General features: G+C 41.4%; 1 protein-coding gene across 3 annotated transcripts in view; it reads right to left on the bottom strand.

Annotated features, from left to right (window-relative positions):
* Positions 1 to 24,453, bottom strand: part of TLL1 (tolloid like 1) — a 229,132-nt gene that overhangs the window by 5,051 nt on the left and 199,628 nt on the right. For 2 of the 3 annotated variants that reach the window (XR_011378527.1, XM_070048214.1), the window contains exons 18-20: positions 23,804 to 23,931; positions 8,186 to 8,399; positions 94 to 344 (exon numbers count right to left, since the gene is read on the bottom strand). Coding sequence is in view for 1 of the 3 variants with exons in the window: in XM_070048214.1 (XP_069904315.1) it covers positions 94 to 344; positions 8,186 to 8,399; positions 23,804 to 23,931 (593 nt within the window). In the remaining 2 variants the exon portion in view is untranslated. Of the gene's footprint in view, positions 1 to 93; positions 345 to 8,185; positions 8,400 to 23,735; positions 23,932 to 24,453 lie in introns of all 3 variants that reach the window. The other variant, XR_011378528.1, reaches the window with a different exon arrangement.

Here is a 24,453-nt window from a genome sequence, read left to right as displayed (position 1 = left end):
ATAAAGCTGCTATTGGTCAAGGTCATTGCCGGTCAGTTACTGTCACACATGTGACTCGATCGGCACTGTTTCGGTCAGTGAGGATGTGTTTACCCCAGAGCCGCAGAAGCGACCCAGCCCCACGGCTGCGGGCTCCAGGCCGTCAAAGAGCTCCACGTAGTCGTAGCCACAGTCCGCTTCTTCCTCCACTTCAAACGTCTGGAAGGACAACTCCAGTCGAGAGCCTCGTTCCGCAACTAACAGCCATTCGCAGTCCACCTGCCCCGGGTAGTTGTTGTCACCAAACTGCGCGTGCGAGTACAGATCTCTGGGCTTTGGCTCAGCCCTCAGTCTGCCGCCACACTCTGTCAGGAAAGAGAAATGGAACGGATGAGCTCCACGACCCTGCACGGGTCCAGTGTCCAGGTCAGCAAAGCCCGACCGTTCTCTGACATCTGTCCCCGCTTCCCACACCAGACAAACGCTTGTCGCATCTGGAGAATCTAGGATGTCGTGTGACGGGCACAGGTCCCCACACCTTCTGTCCTGGCTGGAATTTCAGCTCCCGTATCTTCCAGCCCTGCAACTCCAGGGGAGCCAGGTCACTCCTCTCCGCAGTGCAGGGTACAAATGCAGGTGACAGTACATGGCATCGACATTAGAAGTGTGGAGAATTTAACAAAGAGAAGCCTCTGTCATAGCCTCTGTCATAGAGTACCTACTCTCAGTAAATATTCTTACTGTTATACCGAGTACTGTTTCAGTCTCAGCTGTGAGAGTACTTCAAAGTGCTCATGGAAAATGCATCAGGAGATAAGTTGATTTTGGTGCAAATAATTCTGAGAACATACATGAGAGCTCATTAAGAAGTTTAGAAAAGTACATATGATCAAAAAGCTATGTGTGGATTTCATTTTTTTTGCAACAAGATTTTATTTTTAGATTCATATTCCATGAGTTTTGGTGTACCCTCATATTTTCACAGAGAAAAATGTCAGGGTCATAAGTTTTATATTTGTTAAGAACATGGAATCAAAATGAAAAAGAAATAATGATTAACAAAGGATAACCTTGTGTGTGTGTGTGTGTGTGTGTGTGTTACACAGAGCTTTCCACAGGGACTATACAGAACAGTATTGTTTTGCTGAGGTAGATATATTTACCTAAATATATTGGGAGAAACACGCACATTATTAATTATAATTACTTTGTCCCTCCCGACCTCTTCAGGTAGTTTACTGCTTATTATAAGAAAAAAAAAGTCAATGCTATTTATATAGCATCTGCTTTAGAGAGACACTAATAAGCCTATAGTCTTTGTCACCCCAAAGAAGTAACTAAGTGTGCATGAAAAAATCCAACGCCTAGCATGATGTGGAGGATAAATTCTCAGGAATTCTTTGGAGGCAGCATCATAGAGACCATATAAAGGCAGAGATATCCATGTGACCCTGCAACACACACAAACATGAGGAAAGTGAGGTCAAGGGCAGGAAAGGAAAAACCCCAGGCTGACACAGGGAGTCCTTCAGGCCCCTGTGTTCCAGTCTACACCTCAGTCTCAGTCACAGGTTGGCGGATGAAGGGCGGAGGCTTGATCTCATGTGGACACCGGAGTGGTGGGCCTGCTGGGAGGTAGGGAAGTCACTGGGGCCTCTCTCCCTGCTTCCTGGCTCTGCACCTGTCCCACCACTGCCTCCAAACTGGAAACAGAACAAAAACCGCTCCTTTGCAGGAAGTGCCCTCAGGTATTTTGGTTAAAGCAACAGAGAGCTGACTAACTCAGCTTTTTCATCTCTAAAACGGGTCTATACCTGGGACCTGTGTCCAGGGGTCTTGATGACATGCTGTTGGGGTTCTATATGGAAAATGCTTGGAAGGTGTTTGACTCCTGGTAAAAGCCACTCAAGTTTAACCTTTGCTATTGCTTTGTTGTTGTTGTTCCTCTGAGAAAGGCCAATATCTGTACTTTATGATCCACTCAGATATGAAATAAAAACAATTGAACATCTATTAAACACACTTAGTCAACTACCAGAAAGAAGAAATTATATTCTAGAAAGAAAGGGATATTTTGTGAAAAATATTTCTAAAATCAAGACAGACATATGGAAACCATCGTAACCTTTCCAGACACTTAAAACTTCTACTTATTCTCCAAGTTCGATATAAATTGACAGACTTAGGAGCTGGCATTGTGGTGTAGCGGGTAAAGCTTCCTGTGATGCTGGCATCCCGCGTGAGTGCCGGTTCGTGTCCCAGCTGCTCCACTTCCAATCCAGCTCCCTGCTGAAGGCCTGGAAAATCAGCGGAGGACTATGGCCCAAGTGTTTGGGCCTCTGCCACTTATTCAGGTGGGAGACCCAGATGAAGCTCCTGGCTCCTGGCTTTGGCCTGGCCTGTTGTGGCCATCTGGGGAAGTAAACCAGCAGATGGAAGATTCTCTGTTTCTCTCTGTGTAAGTCTGACTTTCAAATAAACACACATATTTTTTTAAATGACAGACATTTTATTTTCTGTTTTTTTTTTTTAAATTTTTGTTAATTTTTTATTTTTGACAGGCAGAGTGGACAGTGAGAGAGAGAGACAGAGAGAAAGGTCTTCCTTTGCTGTTGGTTCACCCTCCAATGGCCGCCGCGGCCGGCGCACCGCGCTGATCCGATGGCAGGAGCCAGGTGCTTCTCCTGGTCTCCCATGGGGTGCAGGGCCCAAGCACCTGGGCCATCCTCCACTGCACTCCCTGGCCACAGCAGAGAGCTGGCCTGGAAGAGGGGCAACCGGGACAGAATCCGGCACCCGGACCGGGACTAGAACCCGGTGTGCCGGCGCCGCAAGGCGGAGGATTAGCCTAGTGAGCCGCGGCACCAGCCCTATTTTCATGTTTTAAAAAGTGACTGCTTCTTCCTCCCAGCCTGGGGAGCACTGAGGTGACAGAGAGCCTTGTTTTGTGTGTCTGCTTCCCACGAAAAAGGCAGCAGAGGCAAAGACAACAGCAGAATCCACAAGGGTGGCGCCCGGCCAAGCCCAGCTTGGAAAACAATCAAGGAGGAAGTGAAACAGTGGAACAAAACAGGAAAAGAGATTTTGCGGAAAATGGCTTTATGTATCTGAAAAATCACAGAAAAGTGCTATTGCTTCATTTTACTGGAAAATTTTAGAAAAATGTCTCTTGCATTTAAAAGTAAAATAGTAAGGGGCCAGAGCTGTGGCACAGTGGGAAAAGCCACAATCTGTGATACCAGTATCCCATATGGGTGCCAGTTTGATTCCCGGCTGCTCCACTTCTGATCCAGCTTCCTGCTAATGTGCCTGGGAAAGCAGTAGAAGATGGCTCAAGTGCTTGTGTCCCTGCATCCAATGGGAGACCTGGAAGAAGCTCCTGGACCCTGGCTTCAGACCAACCCAGCTCTGGCCACTGTGGCTGTTTAGGGAGTGAACCAGTGGATGGAAGAACTCTCTCTCTCTCTCTCTCTCTCTCTCTCTCTCTCTCTAACTCTTCCTTTCAAATAAATAATAAAAATAACTCTTTAAAAAAAAAACAAAAATTATGTTTAAGGATCACTTAAAAGGTTGCAGAGAAGTTTTTCCTGGTTTGCATTTATCTGTCTCAGGGCACACACTCATTCTACATATCCCTCCTCAAATTACTACTCTGGGATGAATATGCTCACCACAAAAACAAACAAACAAAGAACATTTTTTCCACAGGATAGATTTTTAAGGATGAATATTAGAACATTAAATGCACAAGAGGTGTGGTTTTCAGATGCCTGGAGAGAGATTCCAAAGCGGACAGGAACAGGTGGATAACAGTATTTCCTTGCTTATGACTGTTTCAGATTCCCATGGCAACTCAAACCATGGTCAGCACACCCTTTAATAAGTCACTTTAAAACCTGACTTTTAGACAGACTCAACACACTTTCAGCCAACATCCCTAGCTATTTCCAATGTCTCAAAAACAGAAAACCAAGTAAATAGTTCTTTACATCAGTTTTTTCAAAGTGCTTTTTTGAGGCCAGCACTGTGGTGCAACAGGCTAAGCCAGTTCAAGTCCCAGCTGTTCTACTTCTATTCCAGCTCCTTGCTAACTGGTTTAGATTAAAAAAATAAACAAACAAACAAACAAACAAAAACAAAAAAACTTCCTTTCTACGAAGCTTGATAACATATTACTTGATTTCTCAATGTCACTGACAAACAGCACCGGGCTTTATACTAGAGAGGAGTCCCAGCACACAGCACCATGTTCTAAAAGCCATTTTCATTCCCTCGTCCATATCCTCTTCCCATCCTCCAAGAGAAGACATGGAATTTTTTTTAAACTGAAAAATTGGTTTCTTTCAATTAATTTAGTTAAGCCTGGAGAAATACCATTTGTTAACTGGTTAAAATAAATTTGGACTTAGAATTTGGACCAAGGTTCAGAGCAAAATAGGGCTCCAATCAAAAAATTAATGGCCCCAAAACTTAGTATGAAGTGTGAAAAGTAGCCATAAAAATCTAGTAAGCAATATTCCTTATCACCTCATTAAGAGTTAATAGTGTGAGGTCCTTATGAATAAAAAAAATAAAATTAAAATTCTATACAGAAATACAAATTCACTTAAGCAAATTCAAATGAACACTTCAGGGTCCATCAAAAATAGACATATTCTAGAAGGCCGTAAATGATGACATGCTTTGTTCATGTAGAAAAAGTAGATTGATACGGTATAGGACTTGGCTATCTTTCTGTTGAATCTGAAGAAATAAAATGAAAACCAAAATAGGACTGGGTAAGCTGTCAGCACGTAGGAATTCCTTCTACTGTTCCAAGATTCCCACAACTTTCTTTTTTCTGTAAGTCACTAATATTTTAGTCTAGCTAAAGAGAAACCAGATCAATAATTGATGAGATGCTGTAGAACAAATGAGTTTGACAAAGAGAATCTTTGAGGAGAAACAAATAGCAGGCAATAGATAAGAGTATTTCAGCATTTATGGTGACTAGAAAATACGATAAACTAAATCTACTCAGTGGGTAGGTTTGTGGCTCAGCAGGTTAAGCCTCCACTTGTGATGCAGGCAGTCCATACTAGAGTGCTGGTTTGAGTCCCAACTCCTCCTCTTCTGATTCAACTTCTTGCCAATGTGCCTGCGGTACAGCAGATGATGGATCAAATACTTGGGTTCTTGCCACCCACACGGGAGACCCAGGTGGAGTTTTTGGCTTCAGATTTTAATCTGGCCCAGCCCTGTCTGTTTGTGGCCATTTGGGAAGTGAACCAGCGAATGCAAGATTCTCTCTCTCTCTCTTTCTCTCTTTTCTCTCTCCTCGCACTCTCTGCCACTATGCCTTTCAATTAATTATTTTAAAACAACAACAACAACAAAATAAATCTACATAGAAAATTTCAAGAGAGCTGAATAAGCAAGAACAGAACTTTGTACACAATGAAAAAGTTAAATGCATAATGTCAAATATTTTTGAAGATAGTAAATTAACAAGAGTTGGGAAATCATGACCTAATTCAAGCTGTTAGTAACTTTTTCTTTTTGTACCACTTCAGTTACCACTTTTTTTTTTTTCCAGGCAGAGTTAGACAGTGAGAGAGAGAGAGACAGAGAGAAAGGTCTTCCTTCCGTTGGTTCACTCCCCAAATGGCTGCTACAGCCGGTGCACTATGCTGGTGCGCTACGCCAATCCGAAGCCAGGAGCCAGGTGCTTCCTCCTGGTCTCCCATGCGGGTGCAGGGCCCAAGCACCTGGGCCATCCTCCACGGCCTTCCCGGGCCACAGCAGAGAGCTGGACTGGAAAAGGAGCAACCGGGACAGAATCCAGCGCCCCAACCCGGACTAGAACCTGGGGTGCCGGCGCCGCAGGCGGAGGATTAGCCTAGTGAGCCGCGGCGCTGGCCTACCATTTGTGTTTTTACCTTCAACTTCCTCATTTCCAAATAACAGGGCTGGATTATTAAATATCCAAGGACCATTCTGTCTAGGAGAAAGTGATTGGGTTTGCTCATGTAGGTGTATGAATGGATGTGAACTGAACTGGGCAATGAAATTAGCCTCATGATCTACAAATCTGAACATACAACTTGCTTAAAACTTATATTAGGAAGTACTCCGTCTTTATTACTCCAAAAAATTTCAGTTTTGTGTTGTGTTTTTTTTTTTTTTCCTAATACAAAGTTTTGCTTTAGGAAAATAGACCATAGTGGAGAAGACAGGAGCTCATCAGGATCAAGTCCCAAGCCTTGACAATATTTTAGAAACTTTTTTCAAATTAATTAGTCACCCAGATTTTCATCTCTTCATCTGCAACACAAAGATAATAAATATCTCATGGAGTTTTTTTTCCGAGAATTCAACGGATATAAAGTTATATAAACATCACAGGACTACTTAAATAGGTTGTGGAAAATGAATTAAAAGATCAGTTTAGTACAAAAAATGAAATTTATGTACAGCTTCTCATCGTATGTATTTCTGTGACGTTCTGGAGCCCTCCACTCCAAATGTGCGTGTGTGCACCTGTTTGCATGTGAGTATGTGTGTAGGTGTGTTCTACACTTTGGATATTCAGATATGACTCCTCCTATAATGGAATCTACCAATGGAGTACTAATCATAACACAAACACTAGAAATCGGTGCGTGGGTAGATATTATGGAAATGAGGACGTCACGGAGTTTTGCAGCGCTAAGAAATCACTTATTATCGAAGGTATTGTTTTACAGATGAGGAAGCTGAGATCCAACGGAATTATCTTTATCTGCTGGATAAAGGCACACCTGGACCAAGAGTTCAGAGGTACCAATGCCCAATCTTCCACTTACAAGATAGAGACATGGGAGAAGTTAGTTTCTATGAGATTAAAAAGAAAGGTTTATAGCTAGCTCATTTTAAACAACTGTATCACCAGCTATTTCAAGAATTTTACAGCATATTTTCACATTGCATTCTTGGAACCTGTGGTAACCAGAATAGCAAAGGGAAAAAATGCCACGGACTCTGAGATATTTTAAAAAAAAGTGAAGCAATAGGAGTCCAATTTTACACCGTTTCGATATGTAACTACTTATCAGGAACATATGCATAACAGTAAATGACAAATGTAGGGACAACCTTTCATTAAGTTGAAATTTCTATGGTGCATGAAAGATTTTCCTCAATCCATAAATCTTGGATTATTTACGAGAAAGAACTGCCGGTATTACTGATAGTGCAGTCATGACTAATGTAGGTCATGTCAATATTTTGCCAATTAACAACCTCTTCCTTACAGACTGCAATATAATCCTAATACTCATAATAATATATCTAAAGAATTCAATAAAGGAAAAGTTAAAATCCTGCTTTCTAAAATAAAGTGAAACAAGAAGAAAAGAAAAACAACTGGCAGTAACTCATGACAGAAATTACTTCATTAACATAATTTTATGGATAAATTTGTATGCTGTCATACTGTTTCCACCTCCTCTCCCAGAAGTGCAGCCCTTATGCATCAGCATCGCCACTAGGTGGCAATATAAGCTCAGTGATGATGGCAGATAGCTACAATTCACTTAAAAAAAATCAATGAAAAGACATTCCTTAGACTTTATGAAACATATAATTGGCCCAAATCGTAAACAATCTTATTTTATATTTATGCATAAAATTTTCAATTTTTTCTAAATTAATCTATTTTTCTTAAAAATTCCCTAAGTAGCTGAAATCTCTGAGTCAAACTAGAGATCAGGATTAGGACAAAGACTGGGTTGCGAACCAAAAAAAGAAAGGATGAATAACACAGCCCTGTCAGGATTGAGGGTCTGTGAAACACAGTGACAAATCCCAAACCAATTACAGAAATATGTGCACACAGAAACTAGCCAACCAGGTAGGTTATTAAGGAAAATACACCTTAAAAATACCACATATAAATCAAACTGCTGAAGCTAATACGAAACACATTATACATTTAGAGATAGTTCTAGTTGGCCACGCTACACTAACCACCACCAGACTAAAACTATGGGGTTTCCCCTAAATGTTTATCAACTGCAAAGATATTTAGATAGGAAGCTATGTGGTTTGTCACAGTGCTTTAGCGAAATCTCATCTTCTACACTTGGTGGTTCATTCACAATCCTGCTACTGCACTAAATACACACATTAACCAGAAGAGAAACCTGAATCTTAGTCGGGAGGAGAAACGAGAGCCCAATTTGCTGACCTGTCGAATGCGTGGCTTGAAAGCCTTTTCTTTGAACAGATGCGTCAGAAACAAACCTAACAAACATTTTATTTCCGGTAGCCACGAGGGGATCTGGTATCTTGTTGCCACACAGTCGTCCAAGAATTGGCGATTTTTCTGTTTCTCCATCGAATACTTCCAAGTGATCATAAGCACATTCTTGATGCTGTTCAATCTCAAATTCACTAAAAGCCTATTAAAAAAAAAGAGGCATTTTAAAAACCGCAACTCTCTCAAAAGGAGTTCTTGTATATAAGGCAAAAAATACATGCTAATAAGATAGAATGAGTGTACCCAAATGATTTAATCCACATTGCACAGTTTTGAAAGGGTTGTAGGAATCAACAGCTTAATCTTTGGGGAAAATGTAACGAGGAAGACAATGTACCAGTTCCAGGTGGGATTCTACTATTTGGCCATTGCTACTAATTCTATGATTGCAATTACTTTAATTTAATTTAAACATTATACTAAAAGTGGTATTTTCAATTGAATCCAACTGATTCATCAGCAAATTTCACAGAATCATTTTTAAAGACTGATTTATCCTGGTTTTGATGATCATAAATGACTGGCCATCATCTTACTTTTGAGTTCTTAAACCCAGAAGAAAACCCAAAAAAGTAATAATTATACTTACACAAAATTTAAATGCAATAAATCTGTATATAATACTTAAGACTAAAAGGAATTTTCATTATATATTTCTTTAATTCACTCTTGCAAAGCCTATTACTAGAAAATACTAACATGACTCTGAGGTGGAATATTTTTAATTTAACTTTCAAACACACAGAAACACTTATTTTCCTACTTGACATCTTGGAAAGTTTGGTAGGCTTCGCTATTAGTTGTGTCATTGAAGAAATCATTGCAAGTTTCCTGTGTACTCATTTCTGTGTGTGTGTCTTGGCAGATTTAAAATGAAAATCATGAAACGTGTAACATATTAAAGGTCACAAAGGACACTTTAATTGAAATGGACTGAAATTGCCAAACTGTTACTAATTCCAGGAATTACAGGATACTTGGCATTGCCCTTTAAGGCTCTTTCCTTTCCCCAGGAAACCATCACACACTGAAGAAGTAAACCATCCCCCCTCCTTGCATTTCTAGAGCAAAGCTAAAACTTAGAAAGTAAACATGAAGACACATGAACCTGCCTCAAACTTCATTAAATTTGCTACAATCCCTGCAGCATAACACATTTGCTTATAAATGTTTGGCATATATGATTTTTGACGTAATTTTGTAAAGTTACCGCAATTTAATTGAAGATATGCACAAAACACAGCTAAGAATGGTTTTCTCCCAATTATCTTTTCCATACCACACCACGTCACCTACTATCATTTATTTTGGAGGAGTAGCGAGGAAATGAAAGATGCAATTTATATAAAGTAGGGAGTAAGAGAAGGAAATGAAGTTGTTGGGAAGAGTCTCTCTTGACTCACTGCAATGCACCCTACTTAAAAACTATCAATGAAAATGGTGTCGATAGTATTAGAACATTATTTGCCGTAATCATCATGGGTACTTTGAAAAGCTCATTTTCTGCAATCAAAGACAATGAGCGGTGCAAAAAAGCTTGACAACCAGGTGATTGGCCTCATGGTTAAGACACCTGTGTGTCCCATATGTCCAACATGGAAATATCTGGATTCAATACCAAGTTTTGCCTCCTGATTCCAGCTTCCTGCAAATGTGCAGCCTGGGAGGCAGAAGTGATGACTCAAGTAGTTGGGTTCCTGCCACCCACCTAGGAAACCCGGACTGAGTTACTGGCTTCAGCTTCAGCCCAGTCCAGCAGCAGCCACCACAGGCAATTCTGGAGTGACACAGCAGATGGGAGCTTCCCCCTCCCACCCTACCCATTCCCTCCCTCCCTCCCTCCCTCTCAAGTTGAAAGCATGCAAGAATGAAACAGATTGGACATCACAAATAGGATCTCACTGCAAATAAAAATCCAGTGACGGGAAATCCAGTGATGAAAACTGCATTAGCTGAGTTTTCCTTAAAGGTTAGGACTTGCTGGTCTCTGCAACCCAACGGCAGGGCAGAGTAGGGCAGACTCAGCATGGGAACATGGAAGATCTCGAGCAGCTGTCTGGATAAATCTACTGATTCCTTTATCTAACCACCTGTCTCACCTTTATGGCCAACTTCATACAGGAGGCCAAATAAAACTGATTATTCTGCCCCTGCTGAGGTGTTTCTGAGCCAGCCCCTGTTAACATTGTGCACATGTGTCCACCCTTAATATCATTTTGTAACTGACCAAAACCTACACTAAGCATAAAGAGTTCTTTATTAAATATGAAAGCATACTTCTGAATCAGAAAAATGGTGTTTTTCTCAAAGTAAATAAAAACAGGCAAACAATAATATCTGAAAATCATTGCACGCCAATGAACTATCTCTTCTTACTGGGGTTCACAGTCATTGACCTATAAATATGAACATCAGAGAAACCCACTGTGTGGAAGAGAACCCCGAAGGAAAAAAGGGGGTACAGGCATTCAACAGGATATGCTTCAGGCAGTTGCTAAAGTGGAGTCACAATTTACATTCTTAGGTCCATTCCAAATGGAGTGAATGAGATAACCAAGTGACTAGTTCACTGCCTAGTGAAATGCAGGATGCCTGAAGTAATCATTACATCCGTTTAGCCCAACAGGGCCGCGCTACAAGACATGGCATGGAGCTGGTGGGCTAGGGCCACGCTGACACCTGCTCTGGAGCCAGCTATCTCCAGTATTTTTTTTTGTTACATTGCTAACAGGATCAGACTGAGACTGCAAGAGTCAAATTGGTCAAAGGATTCACAGCTGACATATCTTCAAGTGATGCAAACAATGCTTATGCATTAAGGTATCCATGAATGTTCCTCGTGGAATAGGCAACGGCTTGTTAGGTCACCTGCAGACATGGGCTGGTGCCGTTCCAGAAACCAGCCTGACCTAACGGCCTCACCGTGGGCATCCAAAGGCACGACTCCTTCCCATGCTGAACTCTCCTCAGTCGGGCCCTAGGAGCACAGAGATACCCACCAAGAAAGAACTCCACATATACTCCCTTCACATCAGTAAACAGTGTTCCTATGCCACGGAAAGCTATCAGAGAAGACTATGGATAACTGAAATAACAAAATATTGTTTTAGAATTTACAGTGATAAAGTGTGATATATGATTTATTATTTTATTCCATGACACAAGCCAAGTCATGACCCTCTGCATCTCGGTGGTTTAGAATGTGAAAATATGCAACCATCAGGAACCAAGGCCACAGGAATGTTCCCAGAAGACACTTAGAGTCCCCAAAAGTCCTCTGAACTCACAGTGGGGACAGCTGGCAAAGCTGATATTATAGAGGTGGCTTCCACTAAAACACTATACTAGTTTTTGGAACTTAAGTATTTATTGTTATTATCTATCTATCATTTATCTATCTATCTAAAAGGCAAAGAGAGAGAGAGAGAGAGAGAGAGAGAATCATTTGTTTGTCCACTTCTCAATTGGGCTGGAACCACTGGGCCTGGGCCAGGTTGAAGTCACAAGCTTTGAACTCCATCCAGGTCTCCCACATGGATGGCAATGACCCAATCAATCGGACCATTAGCTGGATGGGAAGTGGAGCACTTGAGACTTGAACCAGTGCTCATGTGGGTGTTAAGAGTCACAGGCAACAGTTCAACCTGCTGTACAACTCTGGTCCCTGAAGCATTTTCCTTAAGTATTTCAGATAAACTCTGTAACCATCTCAGTATTTTTAGGGATATTAATCTAGGCTCTATGAAGGCCAACAAAAGAGTACATGCCATATGCTGTAGTCAGAAATCCTAATGTATTTCCCATAAGCAAACTAAGAGATTGGGACTCCAGTTCAAAAGAAATAAAATTGAACTATAATTACAGACTGGAAATAATAACTGGATATTTCCAGAACACCCAAGCGAGCTAATCTACCTGGCTGGCCCCTGGCCAGGCTTCCATATGCTGACCTTCGTGGAAGCGTTTGTAGAGGTTCTCTTATTGAAAATACAGGCTTTGGCTAGAAGATGAATCCCTGCAGAGTAGCTACACGTATTCACAAAGAACAGGCTAATAAAACGATTGCACTTAACACGGAAATAAACTTTAGCTGGGGTGAGAACCAAGAGAAGTCAAGAGCCTGATTCTATCTGAGCAGCTACAAGATAAACTTTACAGCATATAGGCCTGGCAATATTTCACCTTTTCCTGTTTTCAGTAAGCACTGTCATTTGGTTCCCAACAAGATACTGGAAGGATTAGAGGCCTCAGGGTGAAAAATGGCAGAGTGGCATACAAACTCATCTTCTGATTAAAAAAAAAAAAAGCCCTTTGTTGTCCATGAGCCCCGTGTGTGGTCAAATATAGTTTTTATGGATATGTGGTAGAGAATGACAACGGTTGCAGATACTTCTTTTCTAAATATCCTATATAGAAACCTATAAATTGAAACTATGTAACTTAGCAAAACCTAACGATGTGATAAATCAAATACAAATGAAATAAGCACATTAGTCTATTGAGTATGTTCCTATGTCAAAAACTTTGGTTTGTTTTTTAAGAAAGATTTATTCATTCATTTGAAAGGCAGAGTGTCAGAAACAGAGGAGAGAGGGGGACAGAGAGAGGGGAATGGGGCGGGGGGAATCTTCCATCTGCTGATTCAATCCTTAAATGGTTGCTATGGCTGGGATTGGGCCAGGCCAAAGCCAAGAGCCCAGACCACCACCTGGTCTCCTATGTGGGTGGCAGGGGCCTAAGCACTTGAGCCATCATCTGCTTTCCCAGTTGCACCAGCAGAAAGCTAGACAGGAAACAGCCGCTGGGACTGGAAACAGCACCCAGATAAAGGCTGTAGACATTGCAAGCGGCAGCTTAACCTGCAGCACCACAATGCTGACCTGTTTTGTTTATTTTTAACGAACATTAATTCCAACTATAAAACACATATCAAAAATGTTACTGATCAGCTGAGGCTCTTAGAACCAAGAGAAGAAGAAAGGAGAACAGAAGAACCTTGTCCTTATTCCTGCAGGACTTCATACCTTCTCTGGCGAAGACATTTTTTCTAATCATCTTTGGATTAAGTTTTCTGTACTATCGTCACACAGTCTGTATCTCTGCTTTAAATACACACAGGCACACACGCACACGTGCACACACATACACACACTATCAAGGTAAATGTATTCGTTTTTCACTGCTGTAGCACATGATCACAACAAAACAACACAAGTGTATTCTCTCGTCTGTGGAGCCAGTCATCCAGAACCGGTGGGCAGGGCTGGGTCCCTGCAGGGCCCAGAGCTGCCTGCACTCCTGCCCTCGTTCCCTTTCCTCCCGCGTCACAGGCCACAGTGTGTGCAGTCCTTGCTGACCTTCTGCCTCCCTGCCTTGCGATCACAGCAGGCACATCCCGATAACACGGGATAATCTCGTTTCGTGATCCTTAACTTCATCCCGTCTGCAACATGCCTTCTGCCGTGCACGTGGCACCATCACAGGTTCTGGGGACCAGGTCAAGGGCATCCTTAGGCAGCTGTTACTCTTCCTACTGCAAAGAGCAAGGGTCCAATGTTTCCACCCTCTCAGAACAGCTGATTTGTAAGGAAAATGAGCACAGACACTTAGGAATCCAGGATCACTCTTTACAGTAAAGAACTACGACATGAACTTTGTGTGCGAGTTCATTTGCTGTATACCAAAATCCATGAGCAAGCAGTGCCTCCAGTTTTCAGATGAAAACAATCAAAGCTTTATAAGGTTCACCGTCTTTCTGAAGTTGACATGATTAGTAGGTAGACCAGTTAGAACTGAGGCTTGTCTCTCTCAGTTCAAAATTCATGTTACTAATCCCCCCATGTTCCTCTGTTGTATGTCAGGGTGTTTTTGTTTTTTTTTTTTTGTTGTTGTTGTTGTTTGTTTGTTTGTTTTTACTTAATCACTACAGCTTTCTCTTAAGAATAGGATGATATTCCATAAATTATTATATCTGCAAGTACACACCACATTACAGATCTCTATCGAATGCAAGAATCCTCAATGAAAAATAAGGTAAAATGTACATACAGATGGCCTGGGTTTGAGGATCACACTTCTAAAGCTTTACAAACGCACCAGGTCACCTCAAGCACCTGCGGGAACACACCCATCCCTGACACCCGCCTGAGAACATATTCATGTGTCACTTTGAAACCACTGGGGGTTACGCACGTGTTAGTTCTCAGTATTGTTCAGCCCAAGTGCAGTTTTGTGTAGCATACCAACTGACTACTAGAGTCACATTTTTTTTTAAATTTGGGGAGCACTTTCAAGAACTGGAAAATAGAAAACCTTCATATTTTAATTTGTAGAGTTACATACGAGGGGGTACTTATTTAAAAAATACAAAATGTACGGGACACTCCCTATCTCTCTGATTCCCAGCTCTCTGGTTTACTATACTCATATAAAGAGAGTATCTCAGAGTGTTATAAAAATTGGGGCAAACAAAGGTACTTTTAAAAGTTCACAGGGGATGGCGCCGTGGCATAATGGGTAAAGCCACCGCCTGCAGTGCTGGCATCCCATATGGGTACAGGTTCAAGTCCCAGCTGCTCCACTTCTGATCCAGCTCTCTGCTATGGCCTGAGAAAGCAGTAGAAGGTGGTCCAAGTGCTTTGGCCACTGCACGCACATGGAAGACATGCAAAAGGCTCCTGGCTCCTGGCTTCGGATCAGCACAGCTTTGGCCCTTGCAGACATCTGGGGAGTGAACCAGTGGATGGAAGACCTTTCTCTCTCTCTCTCTCTCTCTCTCTCTATCTCCGCCATTCAAATAAATAAATAAATCTTTAATAAAATGATCATGGAAGGGGCTGGCATTGTGGCGCAGCCACCTGAGCCACCATTCGCAACACCAGCCTTCCACATGCGCACCAGTTTGTGTCCCACCTGCTCCATTTCCAGTCTAGCTCCCTGCTAATGTGCCCGGGAAAGCAGCACAAGATGGTCCAAGCACTTGAGCCCCTGCCACCCATGGGGGAGACACAGATGGAGCTCCAGGCTTCTGGCTTCAGCCTGGCCCAGCCTCAAACCACTGGGACTATTTGAAGAGTGAACCAGCTGATGCAAGATGGATCTCTTTCTTTCTCTTCCCCCCACCCCATCCTGCCCTCTCCCTCTGTAACTCTACCTTTCAAATAAATAAGTAAGTGAAATGCTCACCTCTAAATACAACTTTACACCTAACTATCATACTTAGCTTGATAATTTAAAATTTATTTATTTAGGTACAACATTTAATGGACATATGTATCATGTAGTATATAGTATATACAGAATCTAAGTCAGATTATTTTCAAATTGTTTTTTATATTCATGGACATTAACTTTAAAAATTAAGATAATCCCTTTCCTGTTTATATAATAGGTGGTATACTTCAAGAAAACAGCATTATTTTTTAAATATTTACTTTATTTATTTGAAAGACAGAGTTACAAAGTTAGTGCTGGCTCATTCCCCAAATGGCCATAACCATTGGCGATAGGCCAGCCAAAAACCAGGAGCCTGGAACTCCATCCAGGTCTCTCAGCTGGGGATCTTCTGTCCTGGACCATCTTCTGCTGTCTTTCCAGATGCATGAGCAGGGAGCTATATTGGAAGTGGAGCAGCTGGAACTTGAACCAGCACGCATAACCAGCTGGTTAACTTGCTGTGGTGTAACCGGAATGGATACATGATTGCTCTGACTATCCCAGTTAAGTCAGCTGTTCAGCCTCTCCTTCAAAGTGACAGAAAGACACCTGAAGCCACCTTGACATGCCACACCAGATTGTAACCCACTGCACATCACTGCCCAGTTAATAAATTCTGCGTGCAATAGAAGAATTGTCATCAAAGTACCACTCAAATTCTAACTTTACCCTGAACCACAAGACATAATAATGCTTGTTTTATGCTGACAGTCTTCAAGCTAGTTTACAATGCAGTAATAAATGAATAGAATAAGACACGCAAGAAAATAATTGTGCAATAATGTCAAAAATCTTAAACCTGTGTAAATTTTTAATACACTGACCTAGGATAGTTCAGTCTTCATATTATTGTACAGTAATATACACTGGATATGAATAGTCACACTGTGAATTGAATACATGTATGGTAAGGGAACACAATGTACAAGAACATGCCTATCTCACCAAATACATGGATTTTATTGTGATTCCTGGCATCCATAAGTGCCACATTTCCTAAATAGCCTTCATATTACAGTCTTAAAAATAAATAAAATGAAGTATAATTACTGTTATCTCAGAGACAGTGGATGGTTTGCTTTTCCAAGTCACTTCCTGTATTTCACTCCACACAATCCTAAAGGAACATTTAGATTAAGAAGAATAGGAAGGCTCTCAAAATTCAAAAACTAGGTATATATTTTTAAAACTTAGCCTCATAAAAGTTGATTTTACTGACATTTTCTCCTTCACTTGAAGATGGATAAGATGAAATATTCAGAAATATTTGCTTACCCAGATACCAAAGCCAGACAAGGGCAACACACATACACACACACACACACACACAGAGAGAGAGAGAGAGAGAGAGAGAGAGAGAGAGAGAGAGAACTACAAGTCAGTATCATTGGTGAACGTACAGGCAAAAACCCTTTTCAAAATACTGGCAAACTGAATTCAATGGCACACTAAAAAGACTGTTCACCATGATCAAGTGAGATTTGATCCAGTGATATATTGATTCAATAATTGCAAGTCAATATACATGTTAACTAAACTAAGAGAATGAAGAACAAAACCCATATGATCATCTCAATACATGCATACAAAGCATTTGTCAAAAGTCAGAGCTTTCATGATAAACATTTTTTAAAAAACTCTACAAAAATCAGATATAGAAGAAATATAGTACACAAATCAATGGGACAGATCCGAGAGCCCAGAAATAAATCCATGTATTTATAGTCAATGGCTTTTCAATGAAGACCCCAAGAACACACAATTGAGGAGACAGTCTTCAATAAAGGATGTTGGTGAACTAGATGTCCACATGCCAAAGACTGCAATAGGGCTCTGATCTTATTCCTTAAACAAAAAGAAGCTAAAAATGGATTGATGACTGCATATAAGAGCTGAAACTGTGACACTACTAGAAGAAAACCTCGGGGGGAAGTTCTATGACAATGGTTTGGGCAATGGCTTATTTGCTATAACTCCAAAGGCACAGACAACAAAATCCAGTAGGGACAAACAGGATCATATCAAATAAAGTTTCTACACCGGAAAAGAGTAGCAACCTGCAGAGGAGGGATGACACTTATAAAGCATCTATCTGATGAGGAGCTAATATTCCAAACATACAAGTAACTCAAGTAGCTCAACATCAAGAAACAAAATAACTCAATGAAGAAATGGCCAAAGAAGGTGGCCATTTGTCTTAACAGTTAAGACAGCAGTTAGGGCCGGCGCCGTGGCTCACTAGGCTAATCCTCCGCCTAGCGGCGCCGGCACACCGGGTTCTAGTCCCGGTCGGGGCGCCGGAGTCTGTCCCAGTTGCCCCTCTTCCAGGCCAGCTCTCTGCTGTGGCCCGGGAGTGCAGTGGAGGATGGCCCAAGTGCTTGGGCCCTGCACCCCATGGGAGACCAGGAAAAGCACCTGGCTCCTGGCTCCTGCCATCGGATCAGCGCGGTGCGCCAGCCACAGCGCGCCGGCTGCGGCGGCCATTGGAGGGTGAACCAACGGCAAAGGAAGACCTTTCTCTCTGTCTCTCTCTCTCACTGTCCACTCTGCCTGTCAAAAAAAAAAAAAAAAAAAAAAAAAAAAAAGACAGCAGTTAGGATGCTCATGCCCTACATCAGAGTGCCTGGGTTCAACTCCTGGCCCCAGATCTTGGTCCCAGCTTCCTGCTAACGTAGACACAGAGAGGCAGCCATGACGGTACATGAGGATGGATTCCTGATACCAGCATGGGAAACACAGATTGAGTTCCTGTCTCACAGCTTTGGCCCATCATCATTTGGGAGAGGAGCAGCAAATGGGAGCTCACTCTCTCTCTCTGCCTCTCAAATAAGTAAATGAGTTTTGAAAAATAGACAAAGACCTAAATAGACCTTTCTCAAAGGAAGACATGCAAATGGAAAAATGTATATGAAAAAATACTCAACATTATAGTAATCAGGAAATGCAATTTAAAACCACAAGATGTCACCTTATATCTGTTAGAGAAAAGAAAGCAGATGTTGGCTATTGGCAAGAATGTACAGAAAATCAAACCCTTACAAACTATTGGTGGAAATCAAATTAGTATAGCTATTATGGAAAACAGTATGAAGGCCCCTCAAAATATGAAAAGTAAAACTCCCAGATGATCCAACAGTTGCACTACTGGCATTTATTCAAAGGAAATGAAATCAGTGTGTGGAAGAGACATCTGCACAACCATGTTTACTGCAGCACTGTTCACAGCAGCCAAGATATGGAATCAACCTAACTCCATCCGTGGATAAATGGGTACTAAAAATGTGGTAAGCATCCTTGAGGAAATATAACTGAGTCTTCAAAAAGGCAGAAGTGTTGTCATTTGCAGGACATGAATTAAGCTGGAGAACATTATGTTAAGTGAAATAGACCAAGCACAGAAAGACAAACACCACACTCTCACTAATACCTGAAATCTACAAAAGCAAGTCTCACAGAAACAGAGCCAATGCTGGCTACCAGGAGCTGGGATGGTTGGGGGAGAAGGCTGGGCAGATTCTGGACAATTATTTGAAAGGCAGAAAGACAGAGTCAGACAGACAAAGACTTCCCATTTGGTTCACTCCCCAAGTGCTCGTGACTCACACCATTACACCAGGCCAAAGCCAGGAGCCCAGAACTCAGCAAGGGTCTCCCACATGGTTGGCAAGGACCAAACTACTTCCCTTGAAGCAGGAAGCCGGAATTGGAACTAGAGTTGGGACTTTAACCAAGGCACTCTGATAGGAGATGCGAATGCCTCAAGTAGTGTTTTAATTGCTACACCAAACACCCACCCTATGTTTCAAAGTAGATAACAGTTCTATTACAAGCAGGCAGGTAAACGCTGTAAGCATGAGCAACAACACTCTCAAAATGGGGCCAGCACTGTGGTGCAGCAGGGTGAAGCCCTGGCTGGCAGTGCCAGCATCCCATCTGGGCACCGGTTTGAGTCTCAGCTGCTCCACTTCTGATCAAGCTCCCTGCTAATGTGTCTGGGACAGCACCTGAGGATGGCCCAAGTCCTTTGACCTCTGTACCCACGCGGGAGACCCAGAAGAAGCTCCTGGCTCCTGATTTCAGATCAGCTCAGCTCCAGTCTTTGCGGCCTTTGCTGGGATTAAACTAGCAGAAGGAAGACCTTTCTTTCTCTGTCTCTACCTCTCTCTCTAACTCTGTCAAATAAATAAAATAAATCTTTAAAAAAAAATCTCAAAATGACAAGACTTGAAAAAAATAAAGAGCTACCATACCACTTAGAGTCAGTAGCAAATCTGCTATAACACATTTTCTATAGGTCCTGAATGTGAGGGTGACACGGGGAGTCTGGTGTTACCCCTGGATGTGAGGGTGACACGGGGAGTCTGGTGTTACACGTACATGATTAATGAGATAGGAGAGTGGGAATCACAAACTCTGGGATGAATGGTAATAACCAGCCTTCCAGGCAATTCTGATGTAGCTATGTTTGAGAAAACCTGGCCTTACATGGCTACTTCTTCTGACCACAAATTGAAATACCTAACACAAACATCAATACTTGCATGCAAGCTCGCATTTTACTTCTGAATATGACTCTCTCAGTTACCTGCAAAGTCATGGTTTGTGTCGTGATCCTCAAACAGAATATTGGCATGGAAAAAAAACAAAACAAAACAAAACAAAAAAAACAAAAACAAAAACAAAAAAAACCCTTGTAATTCCTGAAGGAACAGACGGGTCCAGAGTTAGATGGGCCATTTCGTAAGTTGAAAGATATTTGGAAATGAATTAACTATCATTATTTTTAAAACATCAATTCACAAAATTACTTGGTTCATCACTGTGCATTAACAGTTAAAGCCGCCACCTGCAGTGCCGCCTCCTATATGGGCACCATTTCAAGACCCAGCTGCTCCACTTTCAATCCAGCTCTCTGCTGTGGCCTGGGAAAGCAGTAGAAGATGGCCCAGGTCCTTGGGCCCCTGCACCCGCATGGGAGACCCAAAAGAAACTCCTGATTCCTGACTTCACATTGGATTAGCTTCTGCCATTGTAGCATTTTGGGGAGTGAACTAGTAGATGGAAGATTCTCTCTCTCTCTCTCTCTCTCTCTCTCTCTCTCTCTCTCTCTCTCTCCCTGCCTCTGCATAACTCTGCCTTTCAAATAATTATGTACATCTTTTTTTTAAAAAAATTAATATACTGAAACTCTAACCTCCAATGGGAATATATTTAGAGATAAGGTCTTTAAGGGAGGCAATTAAGGATAAATGAGGGTGGGGTTCAAATCCTGTAGGACTGGCATCTTCATATGAAGATTAAGAGGTTCTGGAGCTCTGTGTCTGTGTGCACTCAAGGGGAGAACCGTGAGGACACAGTGAGAAAGGGGTTTCCCAGAAGCCAGCGAGGACCCTCCCTACCCAACCTGGTAGGCACCATGATCTTGGGCATCCAGCTTCCAGTACTATAAGAAAACAAATCTCTGTTGTTTAAGCCACCAGGCTGGGATTTTGTAATGGAAGCCTGAGCAGACTAGCACAGACAGAAACTTTAAGAATGAGTCAAATATAAATACAACCAAGGGAGGAGGGAAAAAAAAAAAGCCTGCTCAGAGAGATAGTGTTTAACAGATTCAAGACAGCCAATGAAATAGCCACTCTCTGAAGACAGCTCGGTTCAATTTACTCACACTTAAATTGAAAATAGTAGCAAAAAGTGGAATAACCAAAAGATAATATCCAACAACCCAGTACATGTGTAATTCCATCCCAGAAGAGATACAATCAGAAGAATTGTGTGAAGAAATAATGATTGGGAACTTTCAAAACTATATGATCCTTAAGTACACTGAAAATAGATCTTTGTAAAAAGTAAGAGTGGGAATGTGGGAGGCAGGAGGGTTGGAGCATGGGCAGGAGGGAGAGTAGGGGAGGAGGGAGGGAGTATCACTATGTTCCTAAATCTGTAAATAGGAAATACATGGAACTTGCATAACTTAAAGTTAAAAAAATTTTAAAAAATAAAATAAAGATACCACAATACAGATGCCAGAAGAAAATCAGAGGATTCAGAGAAGGGTAAATGCTATGAGTTTTATACACACACACAGAGGCACACACACACATACGCACAATACATGCCCCTAGACACAATATATTCCAATTGGGGACAAAATAATAATTTGAAGACAGTCATAGAAAAAAGATCATTACTTATACTGGAATACATATAAAATTTACAACAGAATCATAAGAATCTATGAAACCTAGGAAAATATGGAATCAGGTGTTAAAGTGAAGACAGGAAAATTAACTTGTCATCCTGGAATTCTACACCTAATGAAACTATCTTTCAAATGTGATTCTGTACATACTCTATAAAATCTATAAGGAAGTTCTTCAGCGAGAAGCAATATGATACCAAAGTCTACAGAAAGAAATGTCTTCAGGAAAATCTATTTTTCCAACTTCCTTACCAAACTGTATTGGAGAAAAGTATACAGTCTCTATATTTCAGCCCAAAAGGTTCAGAGACTTACTCTCTCAGTCAGGACCTTGGACAGGACTGGAAGGCAGCCTGGAGCTCCTACCAGGTTTCCTCCCAGCGTCCAGTGTGCCTGAAATGAATTCTAGAATGTCACTGACAGATGGCAACCTGAAGGAATTCCACAGAAGGAAGGCAAATATCTAGGTGACTGTCTTGGATTTTTTTGTAATGTTGTGTATATGTAAATAAGTCTTTTTCATTGGGCAAACAAGCAAGTTTGTGGAAGAGAATGACAAAACAGGGAATTTTTAAATTAACCTAGACTGGTCCAGTGAACTACCTTGGATTGTTAGATTCATCTCTAAGACAACTGTTTTTTATTATAGTGCCTGCCAGACTCTATTCTGATTCTTGCTAGCTGACACTCTTCCTGCTTCTAAAAACAGCCATTTGGCAAAAATTATTGAAATTTCTATATTGTTATGATTTTATTTCTTTACATTAAACTCTTCAAGCGTGGTCTAGCCTATAATGATTTACTATCAGAAGAACCAGGCCAGAATGCAATACTCATAGGGTGCAGAAAAGATGACAAACATTATATTCATATTGGAGTTACTCCTGCAGAGTAGTACATTGGGAGAAATTGAAGGATAGCAGTATCCACCTATAGAGGAAAATGCATTCTGCATAGCCAACCATATACGAACCACAATACAAAATTTATCTTATTATAAAAAACATGCAGGGGCCAGCACTGTGGCATAGTGGGTAAAGCCATCGCCTGCAGTGCCAGCATCCCATATGGGTACCGGTTGCGTTCTGCCTGCTCCACTTCCAATCCAGCTCTTTGCTATGGCCTGGGAAAGCAGCAGAAGATGGTCCAAGTTCTTGGGCCCCTGCACCCACGTGGGAAACCCAGAAGATGCTCCTGGCTCCTGGCTTCGGATCGGCACAGCTCTGGCCCTTGCAGCCAATTAGGGAGTGAACCAGCAGTTGGAAGGCCTCTTTCTCCTTCTCTCTCTCTGCCTCTCATTCTCTTCTGTGTAACTCTGATTTTCAAATAAATAAATAATTCTTTTAAAAAATGCATGGTTCATAAATGAATCATACAGAACTGACAGATCTAGTAGGGTTGTTTTGCTTTTACTTGTGAAAGTTTTTATTTGAGCATTAAACCTTTGACTGTAATGTAAATTAAAAATATTCTATAACAAAAATAAAAGGAAGGAAGAAAGGAAAGAAGGAAGGAGGGAAGCAAAGAAGGTGGAGGAAGTAAGGAGGAAGAGAAGAAGAGAGAGGTAGGAAGAAGAAGATATATTAGAATTGTATCTATAAACTATATTCAATCTGTCAAAAACTAAATATAAAAAATAAAAAATACATACAAAAAGCACAAGTGAACTTCAAAAAGTTCATGAAAAGTAGAATTAAAAGATAAGCTTATGTGGTATAAACATTTTAAAAATCTATGCATAGGTCTTTTTTTCATAATATGCATGTTCCATGAACTTTATGAACCCTGCCCCTCATATCTGCATTGTGTTTAAGTGACTGATAATTCTACTGTCTTCTTGAATTTTGCCCCTTTTTATTTCCCCATCTGGAAACATCATGAAACACTGGGAAGAAGGGCCTACCCCTTTTGCTAATGCTATTTAAAGCACCCAGGATAAGAATCCAAGAGCAGAACAATGTGGCTGCCACCTTGATCTAAGAAATCAAGGATCTGTTTCACGTAAGCAGGAAAATCTTTTCGATCTGCCAACTAGTCCCGCTGAGTTCAGTAAGCACTCACGTTACTCCCAGGTGCTCGTTACGGACGACGCGGGCAGTCAGCTTCACTGACACGATGTGCTCACTTACTAGTTTGATGCGGTGACCGGGAGTGGCACTGATCTCCCACGTGCACTCCTTCCTACTCGGGTACTTGTCTGGCCAATTGGGACTGGTGATGAGGCCACTTGGACTGTGGATCTTCTGCTCACACTCAGCTGTGCCAACAACAATAACATCAGTCAGTGTGCAGCTCTCACCCCAGACCAGACCAGAAAGCAAGCATCAATTGCACTCCACCCTGTTGAAAGATCTGGAACACTGGTTGGTCATCATTCCAGTCTCTGTTATCAAGCCCATCTACTTTGACAAACACCTTGCTGGACACGACCAAGCAGTCTTTGTGGTCTGACTCAGGAAACTGAGTGTTTTCCCGTGAATCAGACAATTGCTGGGTCTGTAGGCCCAGACATTAATACAGCAGCATATATTCACAATCAAGAATATCAACACTGGGTAAGGACACAATATTTAATGCAACACCACAAATAAAAATCAGTGGACTATGCTATTTTCACTTCTTTTCTTTTTCTAATAATTTCTAATAATTTGTAATAATTAACATCATTAAGGCACTTTATGAATCATGTATTTACATCTTTCCTCTCCCTTAGTTAATTATATATTTGAATACTCTAAGCCATAATTTTAGCTGTTAAAATAATCTAACTCTAATTTCA

This window comes from Oryctolagus cuniculus, chromosome 8 (assembly GCF_964237555.1).
Source record: "Oryctolagus cuniculus chromosome 8, mOryCun1.1, whole genome shotgun sequence".
Lineage (NCBI taxonomy): Eukaryota > Metazoa > Chordata > Mammalia > Lagomorpha > Leporidae > Oryctolagus > Oryctolagus cuniculus.
This window is presented reverse-complemented; position numbering and strand designations above follow the sequence as displayed.